Here is a 26492-nt window from a genome sequence, read left to right as displayed (position 1 = left end):
GTGTAATTAGTTAATGTGATGATTATAATATAGTAAAAGAAGGAAGAGGTTGAGTTTGGTGGCGTGAGGAGCATCACTTGTGAGCAGCAGCTGAGGCGGTCACTCTCTGCAAGTGTGTCCACGTTCATGGTAAGCGTACTGTGAAGTGTGTCCCTTGTGAGGCACTTGTCGCCCTTCACCAGTGTTAGTGATACACGGGCGTTTCTGCCCTTAACACCTGGACATGTACAGCTTGATGCCACGGATTCCAGAGTACCCTGGAGGGTATTTTATTTGTCAAGGAAGCATAATTATGTTACTCATCCAGTGTGAGTGATTATTAGTGACAATGTGAGTGTTTAAATCTGGTAGGAGAGGATATTTAGAGTGACAATACACTTCCTTTTGTGGTAATGATATATAGAAAATGTCATTGCTATTTGGGCGTAATATTGTAGTGTTGTTATATTAGGCCACAGTGACAGTGTTAATTTCCAAAGGCACTGCAATTTATTAATGCCGAGGAATGTCATTCAAACAGTTGTCGTATTGCACAAAGAAATTACATTAACGTGATATATATCAGTGAGAAAATCAACTGAAGTTCAGAACTCAACTTACAAATCAACTTAAAAGGCCTCCAGAATTCCTGTAATCTCATTAGAAATCCGGTTGTATAACTTGTCAGGTTGTGGTGTTTCAGTGTTTAGTAGTAGCAGCTGAGAATTTCTCAGTCTCGGGTTCGAGTCACCTCAGAGCTCCAGTCAATTTTATCATTTGTTGCATTTAATGGCTGTGTGAATGTGATTTATATGGTAAGTAGTCTTATGTATACAGTTGATGTATCTGCACACATGCTTTGAGAAATGCAGGAGCAAGTGGTAGTACAATCCAGTTCACACTTCTCTCCCTTGAAAATTCCTGGTTCAAATCCAGAGTGGTACAAAAATGGTTGGCACGTTTCCAATCGTCTAATGCCTCTGTTCATCTACCAGTAAACTGGTACCCAAGAAACAACTTGTTGTGGGGTTGCATCCTGGGGAGGGAGTAGTTCCACCTTTATGTGTGTGGGTGCGGGGAGGGGACTTCGATATAAGCCTAATGTGTATATACACATGATTGCCTGTCCACCGACACAATGAATTATATGAATTTCAGTGTTTACAGTATGTCATTTTGGAAAGTGGCACTGTACTAATAGTGTATAGTGCATTTGGCCTTGGTGTGAGTCATTCATGGCAAACTAGGGCTCTGTGGGTAATATATGGAGAGAGAAAAAGGGGATAAGAGAGAGAGAGAGACAGACTTCCAACAACACTTGGTTCTTCAGCGAGACGGTGTGTGCTCGGAGTCAACTTGGGATGGAGCGGGTTGTATGTGGGAGGATTGGATTTGAGAGAGGGACACCCTCATGTCTGGTCTTGGATTGTACTACAGCTCTTAAATACTGTTAAATACAGTCTGTTCCCAGTTTTGATTCATTGACATGTATAATCAATGCCTTGTTAGTATCTAGAGTAGGATGTCATATTGCTTAAATAATAAACACATGCTAATGAGCTAATGTGTACTCTGTATTAATTGGCAACCCCTTTCTGACTTTTAGTAGCCTGGCTAGTTAGTCAGTTCTGATATCATTCTCTTACTTCATCATTTGATTTAATTAATGTTGGTCATCCTCCCTGAGGGATGGGAAAGCACTAAGCTAGCTAAGAACAGTCAGAAGTTGGCTGCTGCTGTTCCCACCAGTACAAACAAATCTTGACAAACATGACATGACCTAGACAATTTTGTTGTGTAGGTATTTGATAAACCTTTGTTTTAGTAGTAAACATTTATTTTTCATCAAGCCAGTTTTACTGCCTTATGTTGTCAAAGAGTTGAGCTTCAGCATAATTCATATTTGCCCAAAGTTATGGTTGTCAGAATACAGAAATGAATATTCAGTGTACAGAGAATTTGAATTGTTGAGCATATAATAATCATTGTAAGAAGTTCTTGTTGTAATAAAGTGGGACAATTACACAACCACAGGCATGTTATGAGACTAAGTGTTCACTAAATCCAACAGTGTTAAATATTATACACATTTCTACCAACTCATTAACAAGCACTGAGGATTTCATTTCAGGGAGCCAATATCAGCTATCTTACAACCAGCACAAGATACCACCTACTCTCTTTGCTCCTGCAAGATTAGTTGTTTATTTTGAAGGTACAGTACTGTACTGTTATTAGTAGAGTACATGTATCCCATAACCACTCTTCATGTAGCGCTCTAGCTGCATCTCTTCCTATTTTTCTCCTAAACCATGGTTATAATTGATAATTTTCCCCCCTCTTCAAATTCAGGGGCAAGAATGGTGCAGCTGGCCTGTGGTTGCCTCAATATTCGCCTACATGTGCAAGAAACGGCTGACACTCTGGTGACAGGGATACCCAACCTTACTCTAGAAGAGAGCCAACACCCATTTTTCTTCAAGGTTAGAAGGGTTTTTCACATTCTCAAAGTACTCTATTGCTTATTAACTATGAAGAGAAAATGTTGAAACAAATTATTCATTAAACATGGTAAAATGCATTCTCTGTGCTATATATTCTTTGTTTCTTTGCCACAGCAATGCACTAAGGTGGGATTTTTTTGGAGCTTTGGTTCTTAAAAAAATTTACGGGCCTAAATATTGGTAAGGTAAATGAAAGGTTACACAATACTGTAAATGCAAATTGGTCTAAAGTAACAATATGAACATGATGATCATAAGCTCTAGAAGAGAGATATGTCTATGACAAAATCTGAACAGACTCTTGAGCCTTAACAGACAGGGCAATTGGTTAAATAATTGAAAAACCTCAGAACACTATATAAAAATAGACTTTCAACAAGCACTATTGCCACCAATATAAGACTCAACCAATCCTTAGAGATTCATGGTACTCTGCAACCATTCCAAAGCCTATAAAATTAACAAGTACAGTGTAACAGCCGAATATTTGGGTTCGTTAAACTTAGTGGAACTTGATCCTGCACAATAGTCCCCATTCCAAACTGGAGAAATTGCTGACCTGGAGAACATACAAAGATTTTTACTACTTGAATCCACTCAATAAAATATCAAATTATTGGGCTTAAAAGGTTTTAATCTGTATTCCCTAGAGTTTAGGTAGGAGGGAGACAGTATATAATAATTTACTTGTGGAAAATGTGAAAATGTTAGAGGGAGTACAGTAGTTCCAAATCTGCATATGGAGAAACACCACATGGAACCAGGCATGGCAGAAGTGTAAAATAGTTTCATTGACAAACAGAAGTGCAATAGGTATGCTAACAGATAATTCTATCAACATCAGGGACCAAGACTTTTCAATGCTCTCTCTAAACATAAAGAACTTAACCCTGACCTCTCATGGTGTTCAAAAGAAAACTTGATAAACACCTCCAAAGGATACCTGATCAACTGGGCTGTGATTCATGTCAGGCTGTGAGCAGCTGCATCTAACAACCAGGTTGACCAGACCACCAACCAGGAGGCCTGGTCAGAGACCGGGCTGCAGTAATGTTGATCCTTGGAACCAGTGCAAGATAGCTGCAAGATAGGTTGCCTTCATGAAGCCACTGTAACTCATACAAATAGACTAGTTTGAACTCCCTATGAAGTGAAAATACAAGTCTAGGTGGCCAAGGCTTCTCAACAGTTGGTTAACACAGTTATGAAAGAAAAAAGTGCCACCTTATGCTGGTAGAATCTGTAACTTTTTTTATTATCCAGGTCACAAATAACCAGCTGTTCAAATAAATAATACCAACTACAGTGAACTGGTAATAATTGGGTCACCTCATGAGCAGGTACAATCATAGAAAAAACTGCATCTGCCCAAGATGAATGTAACATAATATACAGGAACATGAACAAAATATATTATTGGTTTTATTGAGATACTTGGTAAATATATATTAATGTAATATAAATGCAGTAGCCCATTTCAAATACAGTATCAGTAACACATGGTACTCATACAGATATGATACACGTACATTAAATCACACGTAATGCAAATATAGTAACGAATTTAAAATTCCACGATAGGTGGTAACATAGAGATATGTAAAGTAGTATTGTATGCAAAATGCAGTAATATTGTGTGTAAATTGCAGTGACGTGTAAAAATACAGTACTGTAACGTGTAATGAAAATATAGTAGCACATAAAATACAGTAGCACATTACAGTAATGCCATAATGATGCAAAAAAGTACTCCCTTATAGTTTAGTTAGGATGTTAGATTATAGTACAAACTATTCAATATTTCATATAATAATGTTGAAACCAACCCTTTGAAATTCACATTATTACAGATGCTCTTTCTTTTAACACATGTTGGCCATTTATATTATTTACATGACCATACTGTTATTTATATTTACTACCATATTTACTCTGTCAGGGTGCATGGTTGGTCACATTGAGCTTAGGTGGCATAGCAGAGGGACAGAAGTTTTTGGTCCGTAGCTCTCGTGTTGGTGGGTGGACCGTACGAGAGTGTCTGAACTGCCACCAAATGACATATGCCACTCAAGGTACTAGTGGAGCAGTTGTGGCCAGCACTTCAATGATAGTAAGTTTGACAGATTATACAGTTATGCATGAAAAATGAATTCATTACATCATATATCATTGAATTTGGGAATCCTCAGGAAGTTAGTGATATCTTATGTTTTTGATTTTCCCTCCAATATTTGTAATGTCTATTTGATATATAGAGAATATCTTCATGTATTGGCTTGAAACACTCATTTATGGTGGTGGTGAAAAAAAAAGAGGGTCCCTGTTTTTATAGGCCATGTGGCAGGTTTTAGAATAGTTTTAACACATCATCAAGGAGACTGGGGTAATATACCGAGTGATATCTTTGAAACAAATAGTATAGCAGCACCAAAATTTCTTCTCACATACTCTAATGCTAGGAAAACACAGTTTTCATAGTTTTAGCTGCCATCAATTTCCTTGAACATTTTGCAATAGTGGTAATTGTGAATCTGTTGTTTTTTACCCCCACCCCTTGAAGAAATCTCTAGTTAAAGGTGTTAGTATTATGAATGCAAAATATTGAAAATGAGCTCCAGACTTGAACTGCACCAGCATGACATGACACTTGACACATCCCATAATTCCGGACACCCCCATTTTCCGTTTTCGTTTTATGCCTTTACTAGCCTAATATAATATTTTTAGTTCATCATAAAGTGTCCAGCAACTTGCAACCTTACCCTATGCTGCCATGTTTGTATCTTAACATATGGTGGCCTGTAATAACATAATTTTTTTATAACCGATTCTAAATACTGTGCAGTATACAGTATCTAATATATTTTAAGATTATGTGAATATTAAAAATGTTTTAATGGTGGTGAGCAGACAGCTATTCTTATACAGTATTATATGTAGTTCGCTTAAGGTTTTCTTTATTTTTTTAAACTATTACAGAATTTTACATTGAAGTTCTAATTAATGATACTGCATCAGAGAAAATCCAATGTTGATTACAATACTGTATAGTCTTGTTAATACTGTATGTAGGTTGGTGAAGAGTGGATGAGTTCAAGGTACTGGGTACTATGTAATAGTAGCTGTTGCTTCTCTTTTCTACAGAATGATGCCAGTAAGATCCTGATGCTACAGAGATGCGAAGGTTACTCTCCAGTCTTTTGTATGGTCCTTCCTACATCCATAGATAATCGCCCTCTACCACCACTATCACCTACTGACTTTTCCAATGAACGATCACCACAAACTGAAGAAGCTCTCGGTACCATTCAGCAACAGGTAATACATATGTTGCTTCTATATACTAATAACTAATAACTACTAATAACAGCATTAGAAGAAAATCAAAATACAGAATCTGCATTCAGTATGCAGATTTTGGAAAAACATTTGATAACTGTGACTGTGGAGTGCTAGCTAATAAGATGAAAGCTAGGAAAATAACAAGTAATGTTCAGCTGTGGATTTTAACAGAATTGAAATCCAATGATGCACTTTAGTATCATTCATGGTTTGGCAGTAATTAGTCTTGTATCCGATTCTCTAAATTTCTGAATTTCTCTTTATTTATTTTTCTGTTTGCAGTTACATGATGCACCTTTTTCTGAAATTAGTGTGCACACCTAAAGGCCACCATATTGGGTATGAAGGGACAAACCAAAGATCACCTTGAGCAATCCTGCATTCAAAACAAACTACCTAAACATTCATTTTTGATCCTGTGATTCAAGTTTTTGTTGTCTAACATAACATCATGTCAGAATTTTGCAACAGTATACATAGGTCATAATGAATTGGAAAAAATCTAAACTTATGGAGAGTTGTTAAGGGCGAGTGTTAGAGCTTATTGGGGAAGGGGGGTGCTTGTTCTTTCAAGAAAGTCAGTCTGCATTAGATTAGCACTTTGAAGATTTAGACCCTGGGTACTTTGGTCATAAAGTACTCTAGATCTTTAGTGTCTACCTTTACATCGAAGATGAAGGGATGTGCTTTATGAGCTCAGTTATCCGAAGCCTACTGAACCAAATACTTGGGTTATCTGGCCAAAAGCGTGTCTAGATATCCAGATACTTCTCTGGGGAAACGAGTGAAGTTTCTGTTTTAAATTATATTTTTGATTCATAGTGTGTGGAAATTTAAATTATGTGGGTTGTGGTACAAAAGATTGCAAATACTGTATGGTAATTTTTGGACTTCTCCGGTAAGAATTCTGCTTATCCAGATGTCTGGTGAGGGGTCATTCCCAGATATTCTGTTAAGGAAAGGGAATTGTCAGGGGGAAAGTACCAAGCAATTATGACTATATAGCTCTTGAAAGGGGGTCAGGATAAGGATTTGGGATGGGACGGGGGGGGGGGGATAGTGGCCAACCACTTGGACGGTCGGGGATTGAATGCCGACCTGCATGCAGCGAGACTATCGCTCTTCCGTCCAGCCCAAGTGGCCGGGATAGTCTGGTCAAGCGAGCTTAGGCAGTATTTTATGAATTACAGAAGGTCACATGCTTTCCAGGCGCCTTGGAACTGAGACTGAACTCATGACCTATTGTGTCCAGTTAAGTGGCTTATCCTGAAAAGTTAGGGGAAATTTTTTTACAATTTTATTGCAGAAATTCAACAGTATTTTGTTTGTACTCACCAGTATGAGAAGTTCTGATCTGCTTCTTAACTTGAATATTATAGTTGATGGAACATTTTATTTAGACGGAAAAGGTGTTGATGGTTTTGGGTTGACTGAAGTGGAGATTAATGTTGATGAGGTAACTTCAGCAGACCACATTTAACCAGTTACTCTAATGTTATTATATGTGAGTAAGAATTGATTGTGACAGGAATTTTTTTGGCTGTTTTGTATTTTGTTTCCAGTCTCTTGCAGTTTCAAGTTGGGAGACCTCAACCAATTAAAATTAGTGCTATTTGCTGTTCCCCTAATTGTGGAAGGAGAAGCTTACATGATAGATCTCAATGTAACACAGTGCAACCTCAATTCAGCAAACTGTACCAACTCCTTATTCGTTTGAAAGAAGAATTTGTTGCAACCAGATATGCCTTCATGAGGCATTTGTATGAAGCCGTTTTTTTAAGACAAAATATTACATAGATATGCCTGTTTCTTTCTCTTAATGTTGCCCAATGTAATATATGTTGGGCAACTACCAGAACCTGTAAATTTAATTACATTTAGCCTATTTCCTAGGCACCAGCCTTGAAACCACATTTTCAAAAGTTGAGGGGGGCTCATATTTAAGTGAAGAAAAACTAGGTCAACTCAAAATGAAAGCGAACCGTAGAAATTGATTTTACACATGATTAACTTTCCCACAGGACTGTGAACTCTGGTCCTGCTTCCTAAGCAAATCCACACATCCCCCACTTCACCAAATTGCAAATAACTTGTTTGACGAAGTGGGTGAGTAAATCCGGCCTGGAAAGCGTGCATCACAATTGGAGATTTGCAGAAATAAGGTTTATGAATCGAGGTTGCACTGTATTTGCATTATAGTATTTTATATTAAAATATAGCACATGCATACATTATTATTATCATTCTATTTTTTCACTTGGAGTGGAGAGAATTCATTTTGGTGATAAATGGTGAATAATATTGTGAATGATTTATGCAAATATGACAAAAATATCACTCATCTTTTCATTTTTGATATAACATCACAGTATATAGCACCACAGATAAATAAAACATTAACTTGCACCAGTAATTAGCCACAGTATACCCAACGACTTCATGTGATAAGTGTACAGTACAGTGCATCTAGTATGTATCTAGTGTACATACAGTGCATTGTCATATATTTGATTAAATGTAGTTTCTTTGCAACCAGGTGACGAGGTTTCTCAAAAAAGCAGAATCACAAGTTGAAACCAATATTCGTGCATATACGGATCAGCAGCAGACAGCACTTCATGCTCTCCAAACACGAGCACGCAGGGATAGACAGACTGTCATGAGACTTCTTGCTAATATTCAGGTGTGTATTTTATGCATTATATTTATACTGTATGTAATGACTTGGTTGGATGAGGTTGTGCAGCTTGTGCATAAAGTTTGATATTGATATCCTCATGTTGTTCATCATGGAATTTATAATGGATTTAGGATATCAGTGAATGTTGATTAAAGGTTCAATGAGCCTGGCCTCAAGCTGGACTCGGGGAGTAGAACTCCAGAGACCCTCTCCAGGTATGCTCCCCTCTCTAGGTAAGAGACACTAATAAGATTAGTGGAACTAAGGGTTGATTTGGGACTAAGAAGTTCTTAAAATGAGAAAATCAGTATAAATCTAACAGATGTGGACAATCAGTTAAACAATCGAGGAGGAATATAGAAATAAAGTTTTTCAGCGTACTCTTGCACAGTTTTTACAAATGATCTCTATTCAACAGCACGAGACTCAACCAATCTGTAATGGTGCATAACAATCCATTGAGTCATTCAAGAGCTAGATGTGAAAATAATAAGCATATTGCTTGAATATTTGGGTTCATTAAACTCGATAACCTTCATTATCAATAAACCTAGTTTAAAATTAATTCTTGCCTTAAAGAAATTTTTTAACATCATAGAGAGATTACAAATGTAAAAATTACAGTCTTTAAAATCTGATTAATGTGCCCAACAAATGACAATTAAGAATCTAAACACCCAAATCTGTAACTTTAATTAAAAGACTGCATAATAACATTACCATAACCAAAGGTACAGAAAGTACTAATCGACAACCCTTTGATTGAACCCTTTAGTAATCAAAACATTTGAATTACAATTGACATTTTCTGGGAGTCATTTAAGTCCAAATATCAAACAAAAAGAGCCTAAAAACTACAATTGACAAGGAGTATCCAGCAACATGGCTAAACCCTTACAACAGCAAACAAGATTGACTTTTTAAAACTACTGTAAGTATATTCACTAATGAATAAACTTTTATATATATATACAGTATACAAGTTCAAGAAAACTGAATCTGTAAAATAGTTGTGCATTTATAATTAACTTAGTTTGCACAAAATCTCAAACACATTTATTATTTACTGTATTAAAGTAAAGGGTAATATTAATAGCCTAACACTGATTATAACACTATATAAAAAACTACAATAACTACAAAAAATGTCAAGGCCTTGTTTACCATAATATCAAGTGGAATAATATGAAAATAACTGCTAACAATTACTAACATTAAGCAATACATTAGAAAATATAGAAGACATGACAAATCTCTTAATTTATACCAGAAAATGAATGAAATTCAAAGAATTTAAGATAATTATATCATGAAATAATAGAAATTTGCACAGCTACTCATACCTGGAGTATACCTGATTTGCTCCACTAATTGGTATTTTAATACACGTAGAAATCAGATCTTAAAGTTTTAAAGTAAATTTGTTTAACCACAAGTACTGTACTGTATATATATATATACAGTATTTTCGTTAAATTCTACTTTATATAATTCCTTTATAAAGGAATATAAATTTGCTCTAAATATAAAGAAATATAAATGGGCTCTAAATATAAAGGAATATAAATGGGCTCTAAATATAAAGGAATATATTTGGGGTCTAAATATAAAGGAATATATATGGGACGGTAGAGCGCCGGTCTCGCTTCATGCTGGTCGGCGTTCAATCCCCGACCATCCAAGTGGTTGGGCATCATTCCTTTCCCTCGCCCCATCCCAAATCCTTATCCTGATCCCTTTCAATTGCTATATAGTCATAATGGTTGGCTCTTTCCCCTGATAATTCCCTTCCTTTATAAAGTCATTTTATATTTAATTTTTATAGAGGACTATAGAATCACAAATGGAAGATGATCCTTTAGCCACTTTTGAGATGGATGAAGCAAGTGGATGTATGAGAAGAATGGACTCCTTCAATCCTATGGAAAGAGAGACGATTGAGAAAGAGCTTGACGACGAAGTTGAAGACGACATAACATTAGCTGCTGACGAGCCTGACCATATGCTGCCACCATTGGTCAGTGTCCAGAGCAGGACCTCACAACCTGTGAGTGTAAACCCAGTACAAGGAATAACGGTAAGTTTTCAAGCAAGTCCTTTACCACTCCTCATATCACCAGAAGTTTATCATTACTGACTATTCTTCTTCCTTACGTTACTTATAGTCGTTGCATTATGATTCATGTCGTGGTCTTCTACTTATTTTGTTGTCAAATTGGCATGCTGATTGTTTAGTTGGTTTGTTATTGCCAACTTTATTATAATGCCACAGAAAAGTTAGTCATCTTAAGTACATTATCCTATTCCATATATATTTTATTTGTTTAAATGTAACTGAAAATCCTGTGTTGTATTTTTATAAAATTTATTTAAATTGTTTGAAAGATGCAGAATTAAAATGATTGATAAGTTATAACATGGTTAGATTATTTTTGTGTGCATTGTGTTTTCAAAGTTGTAAAAAGGTCCAAATTGTCCATATTGTATTGATGTTATGTGTCTTATTTATATTATTAATTGGAAAAAATTATGCAGGATATATTATGGACATTTAATTCTCATTAGGTATACAAATTAGGAATAGCTTGTGATTTTGTGAACAAAATAGTTACTGTTTCTTCACTAGCACTTTATACAATATCTGGAAAGTGCCCTTGGTTATTACTGTAGCTTAAAATTTTAAAGAAAGGCCAAATTGTTGCTGGACTGTATGGCAATAGCAATAGACACCTTTCTCAATTGCCTTCATGCAGTAGACACTGTATGGGTCTGTGTAGCCATCCCTGTTTGTTTTTGGCATTGACTAGATTTGTTAAAATCTTGCCAGTGCCATACCAGTGCTACTGGTATAAAAATATCTTGTATAGACACGTGTCAAGGCTGAACAGATACTCCCTCACTATAAGTACACTTCTGTTATTAGGTCATTCTTCCCCCTCTTCTTCTTTTCACCATTACCAGCACTACTACCACTTCTTCCATCACTAGCACTATTTCTTCCATCACTAGGACTATCCATTCGATTGCTAGTATGGGGCTACAAGGCACGTCCTTATGTACATGACATGACTAGAAGCTGCCTTATATGGGTCAGTAGGCCTTCTGCAGTGCCTTTATTATGTTCAAATAATGATGATTGGTTGACCTAGTATATTTCATTACAACCATATAGAGTTGCGAAAACCATAATCATGTAATTATAATGTAACTTTTTACCGCCTCCACCCACAATGTCCTCGTCGTCATCCCCTACCTCTTCCACTCCTCTTCATATCCTTGGAAATATCGGTCCAAGTGTACCTTTCTTGATTGCCCTTATATAGTTAAAATGTATTTATTTCAATGTAATCAGTTATAATTTTCCTTTACAGGGAGGGATGCGTAACATGCGGCTTTCATCGTCGGTAGCCGTACCAAAAGTAAAGCCACAGGGTAATGTCCGTGTAGCCCAGTCTTTGGATGTGGAAGGTGAGTAATACCTGTAATCAGAACTGCATTTACATGTTAATGATATTATTGAATGTTTTGCCATGCATTTATTCATTCATTAATTATTATTACTGCATTTACCATTTTCGTGAAGCGGTAAGATTTCTCTTGGAGAGAAAGAGGAAGAATACAGTACAGAAAAATATCATAAAGTAAACAAAATTAATGTAAAGCTTTTGTAATGCCAATAGATATAAATAATATAGGAAAGGTATGGTGTGTGTAAGAAATGAGGGAGTGAGTGTCCGTGGCTGGCCTTCCTCCGACTACACTAATGGCTGCATAATATTCACACCAAATAACCTACCCGGGGTTTTTCATCATAAAGTAAATGATCAACATTTTATTATGTTATATCTTGTTCCTCCTACATGGTCTAACCTGGCTATTGTTGCTGGCAGACATTTTTGCTACTCACAAATTTGCACATAATATCAAATGGAAAATGTGTAACACTTTTTAAGTAACAAGCTATCCACAGAAAAAGTTGCTTATATTAGCTGTATTCTACCATTTATTATCGAACTATAGTGCAAATTTAATAAAATATAATTAAACATAATGCTCTCCTTACTAATATATACTAATAATTACACAAGAATAGTAAAAGAGAAAAAAATATGATCAGCTTCAAATTACTAAATGGGGTCTGGAAATAAATAAATGAGCTCTAGAAATAACGAAATGCTGTCTGGAAATTACTAAATGGGGTTTATTGGGTTTTCACTGTGATTGTTTACGTAAATATATTTGAAAGTTTTGCTATTGAGAGGTCCAGATTTAAGAGGTAGCACTGTACAGCAAAACTAGTTTAGTGTTGTATTTTATTTATTACTTAAGGCTTAGGAACAAAATATTCTATTATAAATCACTGAGGAATAATATATTTGTGACTGGGAAGGGGTGAGAGTACATGTTTTCAAACAATTGTTGCTCTCGCCTTTTATTGTTATTACATCTCGGTTCATATTGTGCTGACCCAGGCATATCTTTCTAAATCACTCTCAATCACAATAGTTATATATAGAAATATTATTAAATCAAATGTTGGAGATTTCAAGGGTTGATTAGATCTGGTACTTCTTGCAGAAACTTGCCATCTGGTTTGCAGTGTTTATGTGGGTCCATGGGCTGCTATCAGGAAACGATTACCAACGAAGTTGTCACCATTACTGCCTGGCTAGGTTGTGGTAGTGATGATCTGTCAAAACTGGCCACAAATAAACTGAATGTGGTATCAACCTTTAAAAGGCTCAACTATTTAAGTCCTACATTGCGGTCTGCATACAAAAAAACAAAAAGTTAGGAAATCAAATGTAAAAAATCGCATATGGTAGATGAAGCACAGGAGTTGATAGCAGCTACCCCTGTACCTATAGAAGCCGTGTAAGGGCTAATACTGATCTGTTTACTCATTCATAAGCCATTCTTAATTCCAGGGTTGTTTGAAATGGAAGGAATGATGGAGGCACACATAATGGCACCACAAGACAACTTCCCCTCGGATGATGACGACACTGATGGTTAGTGGCTGGAGTATTTTGTTGGCAAGTTTGGTTTGTCTGGAATAAACTTGCAAGATAGGAAGAATGACTTAAATGAAATCCTAGAATGACCCAGATTATCTAGATTAATTGCAACCTCTGGGTGTTTGGAAAACAAATTTCACATAATTGAGGAAAACATTGTGTGATAATTTTATTCCTTTCTGGATAATAGTGGGGGAACCATTTATTGGTCAAGCAATAAATCACTTTTTGAATAAATCAAGAAACCCCAAAAATAGGGACCCAGATAATGGGTGGACCCACTGTAAAGTACTTGCCCTAACAATGCTTGTGATAGAGCACATACAGAGTTCAAATAAATTATGGAAGATTGAAAGATATGTATAAATACTGTACAGTACAGTATTTATATATAAACACATGGTAACAATAATGTGATTTTGTTACATAGTGTACAAGTTTTCCTTTTTATAGATTCAAATCATGATGAAGGGATTCATATTCCTGGTGGCCAAGTGGCAGGCCGAGACTTGGCACAGTCTGTCCCAGTCAGTGTACCAATGTGGCCTAATTCTAGGCCCAAAATACCACAAGAGCCTCAGTGTATAGAGGTGAGTATATCTATTTCATTGCTTTGCCATATGTCTTAAAGTATTTATTGCCTTACGAGCTTTATTAACTTGCAAGTCTTTTTACTTAAGATTTTCTCCTTGATCTATAATTTATACTTACCTATTATCTCAAGGGGCTCCCATTAAGGCAGGGGTTAAGGTAAATTATAGCTGATGAATTTGCATCGTCTTGCATTTCTCTTTCTTAAGAAAGGCATTGTAATTATTTTAAGTTTTATTTTATAGGGGGCCAAGGCTAAATAACATTTCTACATAACCTACATATATTTCTATATGTTCTTTATATTGTATATAGCTGTACAATTTGAAAAGAGTAAATTTTAAAGTTCAACTTCTATTTAGTTAAAGATTTTCAAAAGTGCATTTTCGAGCAAAATGATTGATCTCATTTAACAATATATTTTTAAGCAACTAAACATTTTTACATTATATCTTCTTTCAGAATGTTACTTCAGATTCTATTCTACTAGTTAATACAATATTTTTATAATTTAAATACAATAGATTTTATAATCTTGGAATTTTTTAATGTTGCCTTTTTTTTGTATTTTTTTCATTTTCTTTGGGTTACAATACTGAAACTTAGGCTGACAGTTCTTCTTATAGGTTAAATTTTGTAAATAAAGATTCATAAATTTTGGAAGTTTTAAATGTAATCCTTAAGATTGAATATGATTCAGAACCCCTTGGAATAACTTGGTTTGATGTGCATTGGGCTGAATCTGTGTACTGATTCTGTATACTAGGTGTATATACAGGTACTGTATTTGAATACTGTACTGTACTTCTCTTGAATAATGACAATTTTTTTGTTTCTTGAACCAACTAGCTAATGACCCAGGATTTCCTTTCCGATCCAACCACTGGCTCGTGGAAAGTTCTCTAAGGGCTAGTTTCTGTTGCTAAATCCATCTCAGTGGCACAGGTTGCTGTTACAGATTTTGCCATTACTGGTTCGTTATCTTTAGCTGAGGATACCCTTTGGCCATAGTATGTTGACCAGACCACACACTAGAAGGTGAAGGGACGACGACGTTTCGGTCCATCTTGGACCATTCTCAAGTCGATTGTCGACTTGAGAATGGTCCAGGACGGACCGAAACGTCGTCGTCCCTTCATCTTCTAGTGTGGTCTGGTCAACATACTGTAGCCACATTATTGTGACTCATCGCCTGCATCCGTTGGCCAATTGGTTCAACTGAAGGAAAGTCATTGATAGAGGCCTCCAGAGCATGGGACTGGTAAACCTGGGGTGGTGTACATGGATCTCCAGGCCTTAACAAAACTAGAACTTCCTGTAGCAATTTGCAGGCTAGGGGTTTTGGTGTTCTTCTGGTGGCCCAGTATTTAGTCAATACCCCTGGTCCTAGTTGGTCATGTGTTGCTTTGGTACATGTCTCTTGGCCTGTGATCTCTTCTTCATCCTAGTGCTTGCCGCTTCTCATTAGTAAGTCCCTTTTTATTTTTTGTGGTTAGCTTTAGGGAGCCTTTAGGCTGAGGGGCTCTGCCGGAAATCCAGTGTGAAAAGTAATGGAAGGCCTTTATTTGGTAGACCCCCAGTGGCTCCCGTATTCTTGCCCATCCCTCTAGGTTCCTCAATGGCTGTTCATTAGCTTCACAACTGGCAAAATTGTAATTAATTTTGTCAATAAAGATGTTAATAATAATAATTCTGAACTGGCTAGTCAGAGAGAGCCTTTCTGCGGGCTGAGGCCAGGCTGCCTGATGGTGGTAATCGGTAGTAATGAGTTTTGAGCTAGTATGAATATCTTGTTTTGTGAGAAACATTTGGGGATTTGTTTGATAGAGGCTTCATTTGCTGTGAACCCTCCAGTTGTCTGTAAAGGTATGCAGATTTTCTGGATACTTTCCAGGTGGAATGATGAATATCACTCACTTTCTGCTCTGTTAGGATGGGAAGGCCAGGTTTTGACTCTGGTCCCCAGTAGGCCAAACAGACTTTGACAACTAATGTGACCTTTTAGTATGGAGCACTCTCAGCAAGATAGCTTCAAGGAACCACCAGGGCTCTTTTTCAGAAAGAGGAATTTCATTACATTCACTGGTCTATATTTCTTCTATTTCCCCTTACTTTTTCGTCTTTATCTACCACATCTTTTTCCCTGCTCCTTTGCTTTGTTTTCCTGTCTTTTCTTGGCACTTACTGCTTTCACTTCCTCTCCTTTATCTATTTCCCGGAGTTTCTGTAATGTTTAGAACAGCTGCCCTGTATTTTCTATTTCCTTCCTCTGCATACCCTGAATGCATTCTTTGAACTTCCCTACCTACCTCTGAAGACCCTTAATAATTTCCATACCTTTCTCTCCTGCTTCGTATCCTCTTATTTGAGCTTTCTTCGTTTAGCTATGTGAATGTGTATGTATCTTTAATAAACACACATGTTTATGAGAAACTGTATATAACTATATTGGGGTCACAAATTTTATCTTTCAGAGACCAAGTGACACAGATCAGATGGCTGCATCAATCAGGGCTCTGGCACGGAGTGTTCACAGCACCTCTGTAGACCTGTTTGGTGACCTTCCCCGACCACGTCAACCATTTTGAAAATTAAATGATCTCGGAAACCTCAGGCTCTCTGACATGTAATGAGATTGACTGTAAGTGACCAATGACATGTTGGCTGAAAAATACTCTATCTGAAATGTGAGTAATTAAGGCTATTTTATGTCCCATCCAGCACTTGACAGAGGAATAATGGCTGTCATAGTGGATTCTGCAGTGTTTTATGGAAGTTCTATTTTCTTCTTAGCAAAGGGATATAGTGTAAGTATCAGCAGTACATTAAAGTGCTGAAATTGTTTTTGAAGTTTTTGGTGTCTAGTTAACAAGTTCAAGAAGATTGTTACATATCTACAATACCCCGTGATGAGTTGGAATGACATAAATAATTGTTACTCTCAGTTTTTAGTAAAAGGATTATGTAAGGCTAATTAATATTTAAAAGGCATATTTGGCATGAGTGCAAGTAAACTGTCTTCTATTGTATCATTGTACAATAAGACTGCATAATATATTATGTGTAAATTTAAGTGGAAAGTTGTAATGAATTCTATAGTAGTCTTAACATATTTGTTTAGGAAATCGTTAATGAAAGATATAGATGTGTTGAGCACATTAACAGCACTATTGTAGTTATTCATCATTATTTAATTTAATAGCTAATGTCAGGTATAATCTGGCAGTATTAAGATAATTTTATCGGTTTTAATGAAATAGCTGATTTTAGGGGGGTGGGTTATGCTGGGCTTGTAGTAGATGTTTAATTACTAGTATATAACAAATCTGTCTTAAACAAGGAAGAGTAGCAGTGAGCCACATTTTATTGCTCCTTTCAAGGATATATTAAATCAATTTAATGGTAATTTTATAAATTCAGATTGTCATGTACTGTAATTTCTGTATACTGTACTTGCGGATGTTGCTAATTATTTAATAAATTTTAGTTTCCTTATCTGAACTAGTACCTTTTCCAAAGTTATTTTTATAATAGATGTTTCTTTACTGCAAGCCCTTATTAATATGTGCACAAATTAAAAAATATTCAGTAAGTATAGGCTATACTTAAGTATAGTCCCCCACAAGTGTAGAGTGAAAGGCAATGCATTTTAGCAGCCTTAAAGGTTATTGTGTGATTAACTGGGACCTTACAGCAAGTGTTGAACTTTCTCTTTGGGTAAAATATGACTTCTCTGATGAGAAGTCATATTTTACCCAAATTGGAACTGAAATAAGTTTATTGAAGTATAAATACATACAAAGGGATGAGGTAGCTCAAGCTATTCTCATCGAAATTGCCCTCCAGTTTTCAAAATACGATGCCAATTGGAAAAATGACTTGTGAGCATTATTTTTTAGTAGAATTCAGGGCGATTGCACATACTGTACATGCATTTGGAATTTTAAATTGCTACATCTTATATTGAAAATGTGCAAATTAGTGTAAACTGCAATTGCTCAGATTTTGCCCAAATCCGCCAGCAGTTTTTAAAATACGATTGTTGGATATTTCCGACACTACTTATTAACCTTTAATATAAATTTCCTTGAATTATTTAGTTATACAGAGAGAGAACACGTGATTTTTCTCTAGAAAACAAGAATATTAAATTGCGCGTCGATTACATCTTGTTCCAAAATTATATTAATCAATTAATATTAAAATCTAGTCAGAAGGCTATATTTAATAAAAAATGCTTCCCCTGTAACAAACAGAATTATTAGTAATCAAAAATACTAAATAAAAGTACTCCCGAAATAAAAAAGGAACCGTTTCTGGACGCTTCCAGAATGGGAGGGAGGAGGGGGAGTCATTGTACCAGGAAAGAGGATGCCATCAATGTTGACTTCCCATGAGATACACGCTGCGTAGTGCTAAATATTCACAAGATTTCCAAGATATCTTTGAGCTATTCTCCACAGCGATTTCACCAAATTATTGAGAAGTGCTTTGTTTCTGGGTCTGTTGCTTTATAATTATTATCTGGCCATTTAATATTATGTAATGTTGAGATGGTTATGAGGTAGGACAAAGCACCCAGGACGGGTATGTGTCCAACATTAACTCTTAGGTTGCGCAAAACGTATATAGGCAGTGGGGCATATAACTAAAAATAATCATCAATATGGCATTTGAAATATGCGGTAAATTTAGAAAAAAAAATTATGACTTCAAACGTTTTGGGTTTAGGAAACATGTATGCTATAGGATTCTAAGAACAGACAGCTGTGCACAATATATGTAAAAATGGTGAGGATAAGTCAGAAACTGGAATTTTTTAAGTTGTTTCAAACTTGAAACTCTAGTTCTATAGATAGTTGAATATGAAGTTATCGACAATGAATAAGGTAGTTCTAATTCATTAATTTACTTGTATGTTTTAATACACATTGTTTGGCATTCATACTCGAATATATGAAAGTTGAAGGTCAGTATGTGTTGAAATGAAGTCAAGAAAAAATACCCCCCCCCCAAAAAAAAAAAAAAATATAGGGATAATTATAATGATTTATGGGGATATATTTAGGGTATAAACCAGAATCTGGTCCCTAATCATCAAAACAACCTAAAGAGACAAAGAAAATAGTTTGAAATCTGTGAAAAAATCCACAAAAATCCAGAAAAGCCGAAAACTTTTAACGTCCCAAGTTCTGCAAGTTGTGACTGATTTATTTGTTGACCAATTTAATTCTGTCTTCACCTAGTTAGGGACGGGTATGCACTCTCCAGGATGTAGAGGTTACGATAAAATCAGATAATAAACAAAGAAGAGAAAAAAGAATTCTCCCCCCAAAAATTTTGCACATTGGTGAAAGTAACAGATATAGTTCAAACATAGAATTAGTTAGGAGCAAGGGAGGAATCCCGATCATGTGTGGCATTTTCCAAAGAAAGGGAATTGGAAATGAATGGTTGTCGAGGGCACTTGATGTCAATTGCTGACTGGACAAATATTGCAAATCAAATGCAATATCATTCATGGATAACTGGAAACACTTCTATGGAAGAGATGACATGTATGCTCAGGATGGGGTGGATCTATCTAAGGCTGGGGTTGTTGCTGTTGTGAACTCATTGGAACCTGTGGTAGGAGGGGGTTTGTTTGGGTTTAAACTGTTAGTAGATAGTGGTATGGGAATTGACACGGAGAAAGGAGGTAATAAAAGTACAGTATGTGTTTGTGGGGCAAGCAAATTGGCAAAATGATCAGGGAACGAGACGGGCCTCAAAATAACAATACACTTAGGGTATTTTACACTAACAGTAGGAGTCTAAGAAACAAAATAAACGATTTAAATGCTCTTGTCTGGACAGGAAAAAAAAAAAGATTTTATTGCACTTACTGAAACATGGATGAATGTAGAAAATAGAGAACTATTAACTGAATATCAAATAAATGGATTAAACTATTTCACATGGATATTAGACGAGGAGGGGGAAGTAGCCATGTATGTTAGGGAAAATTTGAAATGTAGTCTCAAAGAGGGAATCAAAACTGAGCGACACACAGAATCTATTTGGCTAGAATTAAATTAAAAAGCAAATACTGTACTCTTATAATAGGAGTTATATACATGCCACCATACTTAGAAAGGAAGCAAAGCACCTATGGGATGAAATATGTAGAGCATCTAGGTCTAACAGTATTTGTGTCATGGGTGACTTTAATTTTAGTGGAATAAACTGGTTTAACAGAACGGAATAATGAAGCAGAAGATTTTCTAGATATAATTGACGATTGCTTTCTCATGCACCACGTTAAGGAACCAAAGCGGGAAAATAATATTTAAGATTTAGTGGTAACTAACAGGGAAACACAAATTAATGACATCAAAATAGGGAACAGTGATCACAAAGAAATCAGATTTAGCATAGAATGGAATAGATTTGTAGGGGAAAATTCTGCTAAAGTTCCAGATTTTCGAGAAGCTGACTTTAATAGCCAAAGAAATTTTTGGGGTGAAATAGATTGGAAAGTCTTGGGCATGGTGGGGTGGGCCGGTCTTGCAGCGAGACATGAACCCAGCGATGGGTGATGCAATAAGGGATTTCAATGTAGATTCAAAATATAACTTGTTTAAAAATATTCTAAGCAAAGCACAGGAACATAGTATACCATACAAATTGAATATTTAATACTAATGACCCAAAATGGATAACAAAGGATTTGAAGAACCTTATAGGTAGAAAGAGAGCTTGGTACAGAAGGAAGAAAAAAGAAAGGCCACATTTTGAGCTCCACTTCTTTCCTGACTTTTCCTTCTTTCCATGGAGTGAAAAGCAAACTCTGTATTACTCTTTAAGAATGGGGAAGTCAGTTTAGAACAAGAATTTATACAACTGGTTAGAAATGTTAAAAACGATATAAGGAGGGCAAAAAAAGACTATGAAGTTTACTTGTGGGGCAAGCAAAGACAAATCCTAAAGGTTTTTTCAGTTATATCGAACAAAAATTAGAGAAAGGATAGGTCCATAAAAAACTGAAACAGGTCAGATAACGGATAACGATAAAGAGATGAGTAGTATTTTTAATAAATATTTTATCTCTATTTACTAAAGAGGAACTAAACACTATGCCTTCAGCCAAACAAGTTTATGTGGGTGGGGACGAGAATACGTTGACTAGTTTAGCAGTTACCAGGGAGGATGTTATTAAGCAAATAGTGAAACTCAAACAGAATAAATCCCCAGGGACGGACGAAGTGTTTGCCAGGGTACTTAAAGAATGCAAAATGGAACTTTGCGAGCCACAGTTTACCATATGTAATAAATCATTAGTCAGGCAGAGTGCCAGAGTCGTGGAAGATTGCTAATGTAGTACCAATTTTTAAGAAAGGAGAAGATCACTTGCGTCAAACTATCTGCACATTAGCCTAACGTCTATTGTGAGAAGTTACTTGAATCGATAATTGCAAATACCATTCGTCTTCATCTTGAAAAATATGAATTAATAATTGATTCACATGATTTTACAAATGGCCGTTCATGTGCTATCATTTTATTCCAGCATATTTGAGGCAGTTGATAGTGGTAAGGTTTGTGATGTTGTGTACCTTGACTTTAGCAAAGCTTTTGATACAGTGCCACATGAAAGACTGATTAAAAAGAAAAGAGGCTCATGGCATTGGGGGTGCTATATTTAATTGGATTAGGGGAAAGGAAACAGAGTTAGTATAAATGGGGTTAAGTCAGAGTGGGAAAATGTTGTAAGTAGTGTCTCAAGGCTCTGTCCTGGGACCTCTGTTATTTATAATATATATATATATATATATAAATGATTTAGATTCATGTTTGAGCAGCAATATTTGCAAATTTGCCGATGATAAATCGGGAGGGGAAATAAACTCGCTATTACTTCAAGACGATCTAAATAGGGTTTTGGAATGGTCAAAAGATTGGCAGATGCAGTTTAATGTTGACAAATGTAAGGTTTTGAGGCTAGGTAATGACGATAGAATTACTAGATACGAGCTAGATGGTGTTGAGATTGTGAAAGGGATCAGAGAATTATGATTAGTAAGAATTTAAAACCAAATAATGCACACAGAAATCACAATAGCGTGATGCATCAAATGAACAAATCCACAATGGCCGTGACACGGATTCGAACCTTCGTCCGAGAGCATCCCAGACGCTGCCTTAATTGACTGATCTACGACATGGTAAAAGAATTACAACCATAAGTTCTACTCAACTTACTTGGATCCTGCAGCCTCTCCGAGACACAAATCCAGATTTTTCACAATTCCCCCATGCACTCGAGCTATGTTAATAGGCCGTTCTACCTCTTTGCCCTTACTTCATTACACGTGAAGAAAGTAAATCTCCGAGACAGATTTGTGCCTCGGAGAGGCTGCAGGATCCAAGTAAGTTCAGTAGAACTTCTGGTTGCAATTCTTTTACCATGTCATAGCTCGGTCGATTAAGGCAGCGTCTGGGATGCTCTCGGACGTAGGTTCGAATCCTCGTAGATTTGTTCAAATAATCAATGCATAAATGTTTGTAATAAGGCAAATAGGACACAGGGATTTATTAATCGAAGTATTAGTAACAAGACACCTGGTGTTGTTCTTCAGTAATATTTTGCTCTGGTTATGCCCCATTTAGATTATGCAGTTCAGTTTTGGTCGTCATACTATAGAATGGAAATAAATTCACTTGAACGCATCCAACGTAGGATGACAAAGTTAATCCCCTAAATTAGAAACATGTGGTATGAAGAAAGATTAACAAAGCTTAAATTGTATTCACTGGAAAGGTGAAGAGTTAGGGGTGACATGATAAGAGGCTTACAAGTGGATGAATGGACATAACAAAGGAGATATTAATTATGTATTAAAAGCATCAACACAAGACAGAACGCGAACCTATGGGTATAAATTGGATAAGTTTAGATCTAGGAAAGACCTGGGTAAATACTAGTTCGGTAACAGGGTTGTAGATTTGTGGAAGCAATTACCGTATAACGTGGTGGAGGTGGGGTCCTTTGATTGTTTCAAACATGGGTTGGACATGTATATGAGTGGGATTGGGGTGGTTATAAATAGGAGCTGCCTCGTATAGGCTAATAGGCCTTCTGCGGTTACCTTTATTCTTCTTCTTCTTCTTCTTATATAAACATTGGGCAATGTATTATATGATCTACAACAAATTAGAGCATAATAACATACTCATTATTATTTGTGTTATTATGTATTACTCAGCAATGCTATAAAGGCACCAGCTGCATATCCTTTATCCACTTCTTACTACTATTCTTCGTCTTTGTGCGTCGGACAGGTGCCTGCATCTCTTTATTATTGCATTATCCATCAGTTCCAGTTCATTGGAGCTTTTCTCCTTATCAACAAAATGTTCTTTTTAAAAAATTCGTCTAAAATCAATTACTGAAAATATTTTGATGAAATTTTCCCGACACTGAAGCCAATAAGTTAGAAATTTGTTTAACATTTTAAAGTAATATTTACACAATTCAAATATTTTTAGCTTCCCGGACCCTTTTGCAGGATAAGGGTTAAACTCATCTTATTGTCGTATAGAAGTTGTTTTGCATAAGTTATAATGTAATACAGTACTCCGGCAGGTGAAATTATGACTTCATGAGACATTAGCAGCAACTTAACTGGCTTATCACGCTGCACACGACGATGCCATAACCATATGGTCCACGAGTAGACCAAGTTTATGTGATCCAGACGTCTCTATTGCTTGTTAACCAGACTGCGTTCTACAAAGACAGCTAAGATTGTCCATATTCATACAGTATTATTAACCATTCTTCAAATCATAGAATAACCAGTAGTAACAAATGTGATCGATCAATTAGTTTTGATTTCGTAGAACATATAGAAATAACCCCCAAGTTTGTGACAAAGAATTAGTGGGATAAAATTGAAACTATACACTCCACTCTCTAAAGAAATAATTTAATATCAAATTAAATAAAACTTATTTAATAAATAACTAAATAATGATAACTAAAATCCCGCTGGTAAGTTTTCCCCACAATGAAGGCTATCGGAAATATGACTTGAGCGTTATTTTTTAGCAGAATTCAGGATGATTGCGCATATTTGGAGTTTAAATTACAACTTTTATACCGAAAATATGTAAGTTAGTGAAAACGACGATTGCTCAGATGTTGCCCAAATCCCCCTTCAGTTTTCAAAATATAATGCCTATCAGAAGTATGACTTCTGAGTTGAATTCAGGGTGATTACACATGCATGTATTTGGAGTTTTAATTTACAACTACCGAAAATATGCCAATTAGTGAAAAACGGCTATTTGTCAGATTTTGCCCAAATTAACCTGCAGTTTTCAAAATATCGGGAATCTGACTCTTTAGCATGTATTTTTTAGCCAAATTCTGGCTCGTTGCACATATATGGAGTTTGAAATTATGACTTTTTGAAATATTGGAAGTCTGACTTTTGAGCATTATTTTTCAGCCAAATTTTGGTTAATTGCACATACTTGGAGTTTGAAATTAAGACACTTTTTTTTTTTTTTTTTTTACAGTAAATGTACCAATTAGTGAAAATGGCGATGGATCAGATTTTGCCCAAATTTCCCTGCAGTTTTAAGCATCATCTGGAATCTGCACACTTTTTATGGGACACTTGAGAAACAAAAATGTTATAGTGTTCCTCCAGTATCTAATGTGTAGAAATTTGAATATGAAACTCTAATATAGAGAGAAGTTCATCATTGTTGATGCCTGAGGCCAAGCTTTAGGCATCATCATTATTGAGGCCATGGTAAAGTCCGGCCTGAGGCCAGGCTTTACCGTGAACGGCAGGTGGTGTATTGTTAGGCAATGCTCCTTGTAATGCATGTACGTTATATAAATGTTTTCAATATTGAACACAATTTCTCAAGGTAAACTAGACCAATTATTTTTTGTAAAATTTTTATTATATTTTCAGAATTGATCTTGATTATTCCATGGTCCATATCAGGATGTCACTGATGTGTTTTGTATATAAACTTCAATTACTACCATGCATTTCACTTAAAATCTTTACTTGAAAAAGCACATTATGATCCATGTAAGCTTGCATGAAATTAATGAGATAGATATACTGTGTATAACCTTGAAATTTACACTTGATTAACCAATGTTTGGTGGAATTTTATAAACAAACCCTTACCTAATCTCTTCTAATTTGTTGGAAAAATACTTTCATAGGCGAGATTAGATAATGATTTGTTGGTGCAATATTACCAATTCAAACCTTAGTTATCCTAATTATGCATTGGTTAAAAAAAATTATTTTTTTTTTTTTTATGCATTTTCTGGCTTAGTACTTTCTCCTGATAATAACCTTCTTGTGCACTTATTTGAATCATAGTAATTAATGAAATAAATAAGTGCTCTGTACAGTACTGTATATATGAAAACTAATTCTTTCCCCATTCATTTCAATGTGGCTAGTTGTATTTTTCCATTTTTCTCAGTCATAAATTCGGTTGTTGACCTGGATTGAGCAACACTGTAATTGTGCTTATGAATCACGTTTGTCAACAATTTTGCAGATTAAACATTGTACATTTTTGTTAATGATTTTGTTTATACATAAATTTCACATGTACTAGATACCTGCTTGATGGGGTTTGGGAGTTGTTCTACTCCCCAAGCCCGGCCTGAGGCCAGGCTTGACTTGTAGCACTTGTAGCGCTGCTATGATAGTAGCACACGATGTATACAATGTTAATGACTTTGTGCCTTGTCAGATTTATGTAGCATAGTAACATTTCCTTCAATGTTAAGAAGCTGCTGCTACTATAAGTACCTTTACTGAGGGAGATAATTATACAGTAACCCATGTTTTGGTTTTACAGCACTGTACAATACCTACTTTTTATATCTTGTCACTTTGCTAGCGACGTTAAACAAGTGTTACGCTCATACTGTATTTAATATTTTGATCCTTCATGAGATTAATTTATAGAAACAAGTGTTATGTCTTAATTAAATTGAGAAATTTGTTAACGTTTTTATAAGTTTTATAAATATGTTGTGCTCATTGTAAGTGCCATTATTTTAAAGTTATTTGGTAAAAATTAAATGACAGTGCCAAGCAATCACTTTTATTGAAAAGTCCACTGGTAATGTATATCTTTAAACTTATTAAAAAATGATCATCATTGCTGATGTAATGCAAATTGAAAACCAAGTTCCCTCTGGGGACTGTGTTTGACATAATATACAGTAGAAGTGTGTTGCTATATTGTTATTGTGACATTAATAAATCTGTGATGAATATAAAATAAGAAATTTTTAAGCCTAATGAATTTGTAGATATAATGTGTATTGTTGTTTTTCTCACACTT

General features: G+C 35.6%; 1 protein-coding gene across 5 annotated transcripts; it reads left to right on the top strand.

Moving 5' to 3' along the window:
• The first annotated feature begins 35 nt into the window (after nucleotides 1-35).
• Nucleotides 36-17609, top strand: LOC123746027 (uncharacterized). 5 transcript variants are annotated; one of them, XM_045727173.2, is made up of 10 exons: nucleotides 36-129; nucleotides 2332-2462; nucleotides 4423-4593; nucleotides 5628-5801; nucleotides 8362-8508; nucleotides 10331-10582; nucleotides 11877-11973; nucleotides 13434-13517; nucleotides 13977-14113; nucleotides 16589-17609. In XM_045727173.2, the coding sequence occupies exons 2-10, from the start codon at nucleotides 2340-2342 to the stop codon at nucleotides 16700-16702; spliced, it is 1299 nt and encodes a 432-aa protein (XP_045583129.1). In that variant the 5' UTR covers nucleotides 36-129; nucleotides 2332-2339; the 3' UTR covers nucleotides 16703-17609. The 5 variants fall into 5 exon arrangements, with proteins under 5 accessions (XP_045583129.1, XP_069170250.1, XP_045583128.1 ...); XM_069314149.1 differs by having other exon boundaries at nucleotides 8347-8508; XM_045727172.2 differs by having other exon boundaries at nucleotides 104-308.
• Nucleotides 17610-26492: the final 8883 nt, after the last annotated feature.

This window comes from Procambarus clarkii, chromosome 78 (genome assembly GCF_040958095.1).
Source record: "Procambarus clarkii isolate CNS0578487 chromosome 78, FALCON_Pclarkii_2.0, whole genome shotgun sequence".
Lineage (NCBI taxonomy): Eukaryota > Metazoa > Arthropoda > Malacostraca > Decapoda > Cambaridae > Procambarus > Procambarus clarkii.
Note: the sequence above shows the minus strand (reverse complement) of the source record. Positions and strands in the feature narration are given on the sequence as shown.

Bases quoted from the DNA above. Each gene is read 5' to 3' on its own strand.
- LOC123746027 (XM_069314148.1), top strand. From the start codon at position 224: ATGTACAGCTTGATGCCACGGATTCCAGAGTACCCTGGAGGGTATTTT. The intron at 4,594-5,627 runs GTAAGTTTGACA...TCTTTTCTACAG, and splicing joins TGGCCAGCACTTCAATGATA to AATGATGCCAGTAAGATCCT. The intron at 13,518-13,976 runs GTTAGTGGCTGG...TCCTTTTTATAG, and splicing joins GGATGATGACGACACTGATG to ATTCAAATCATGATGAAGGG.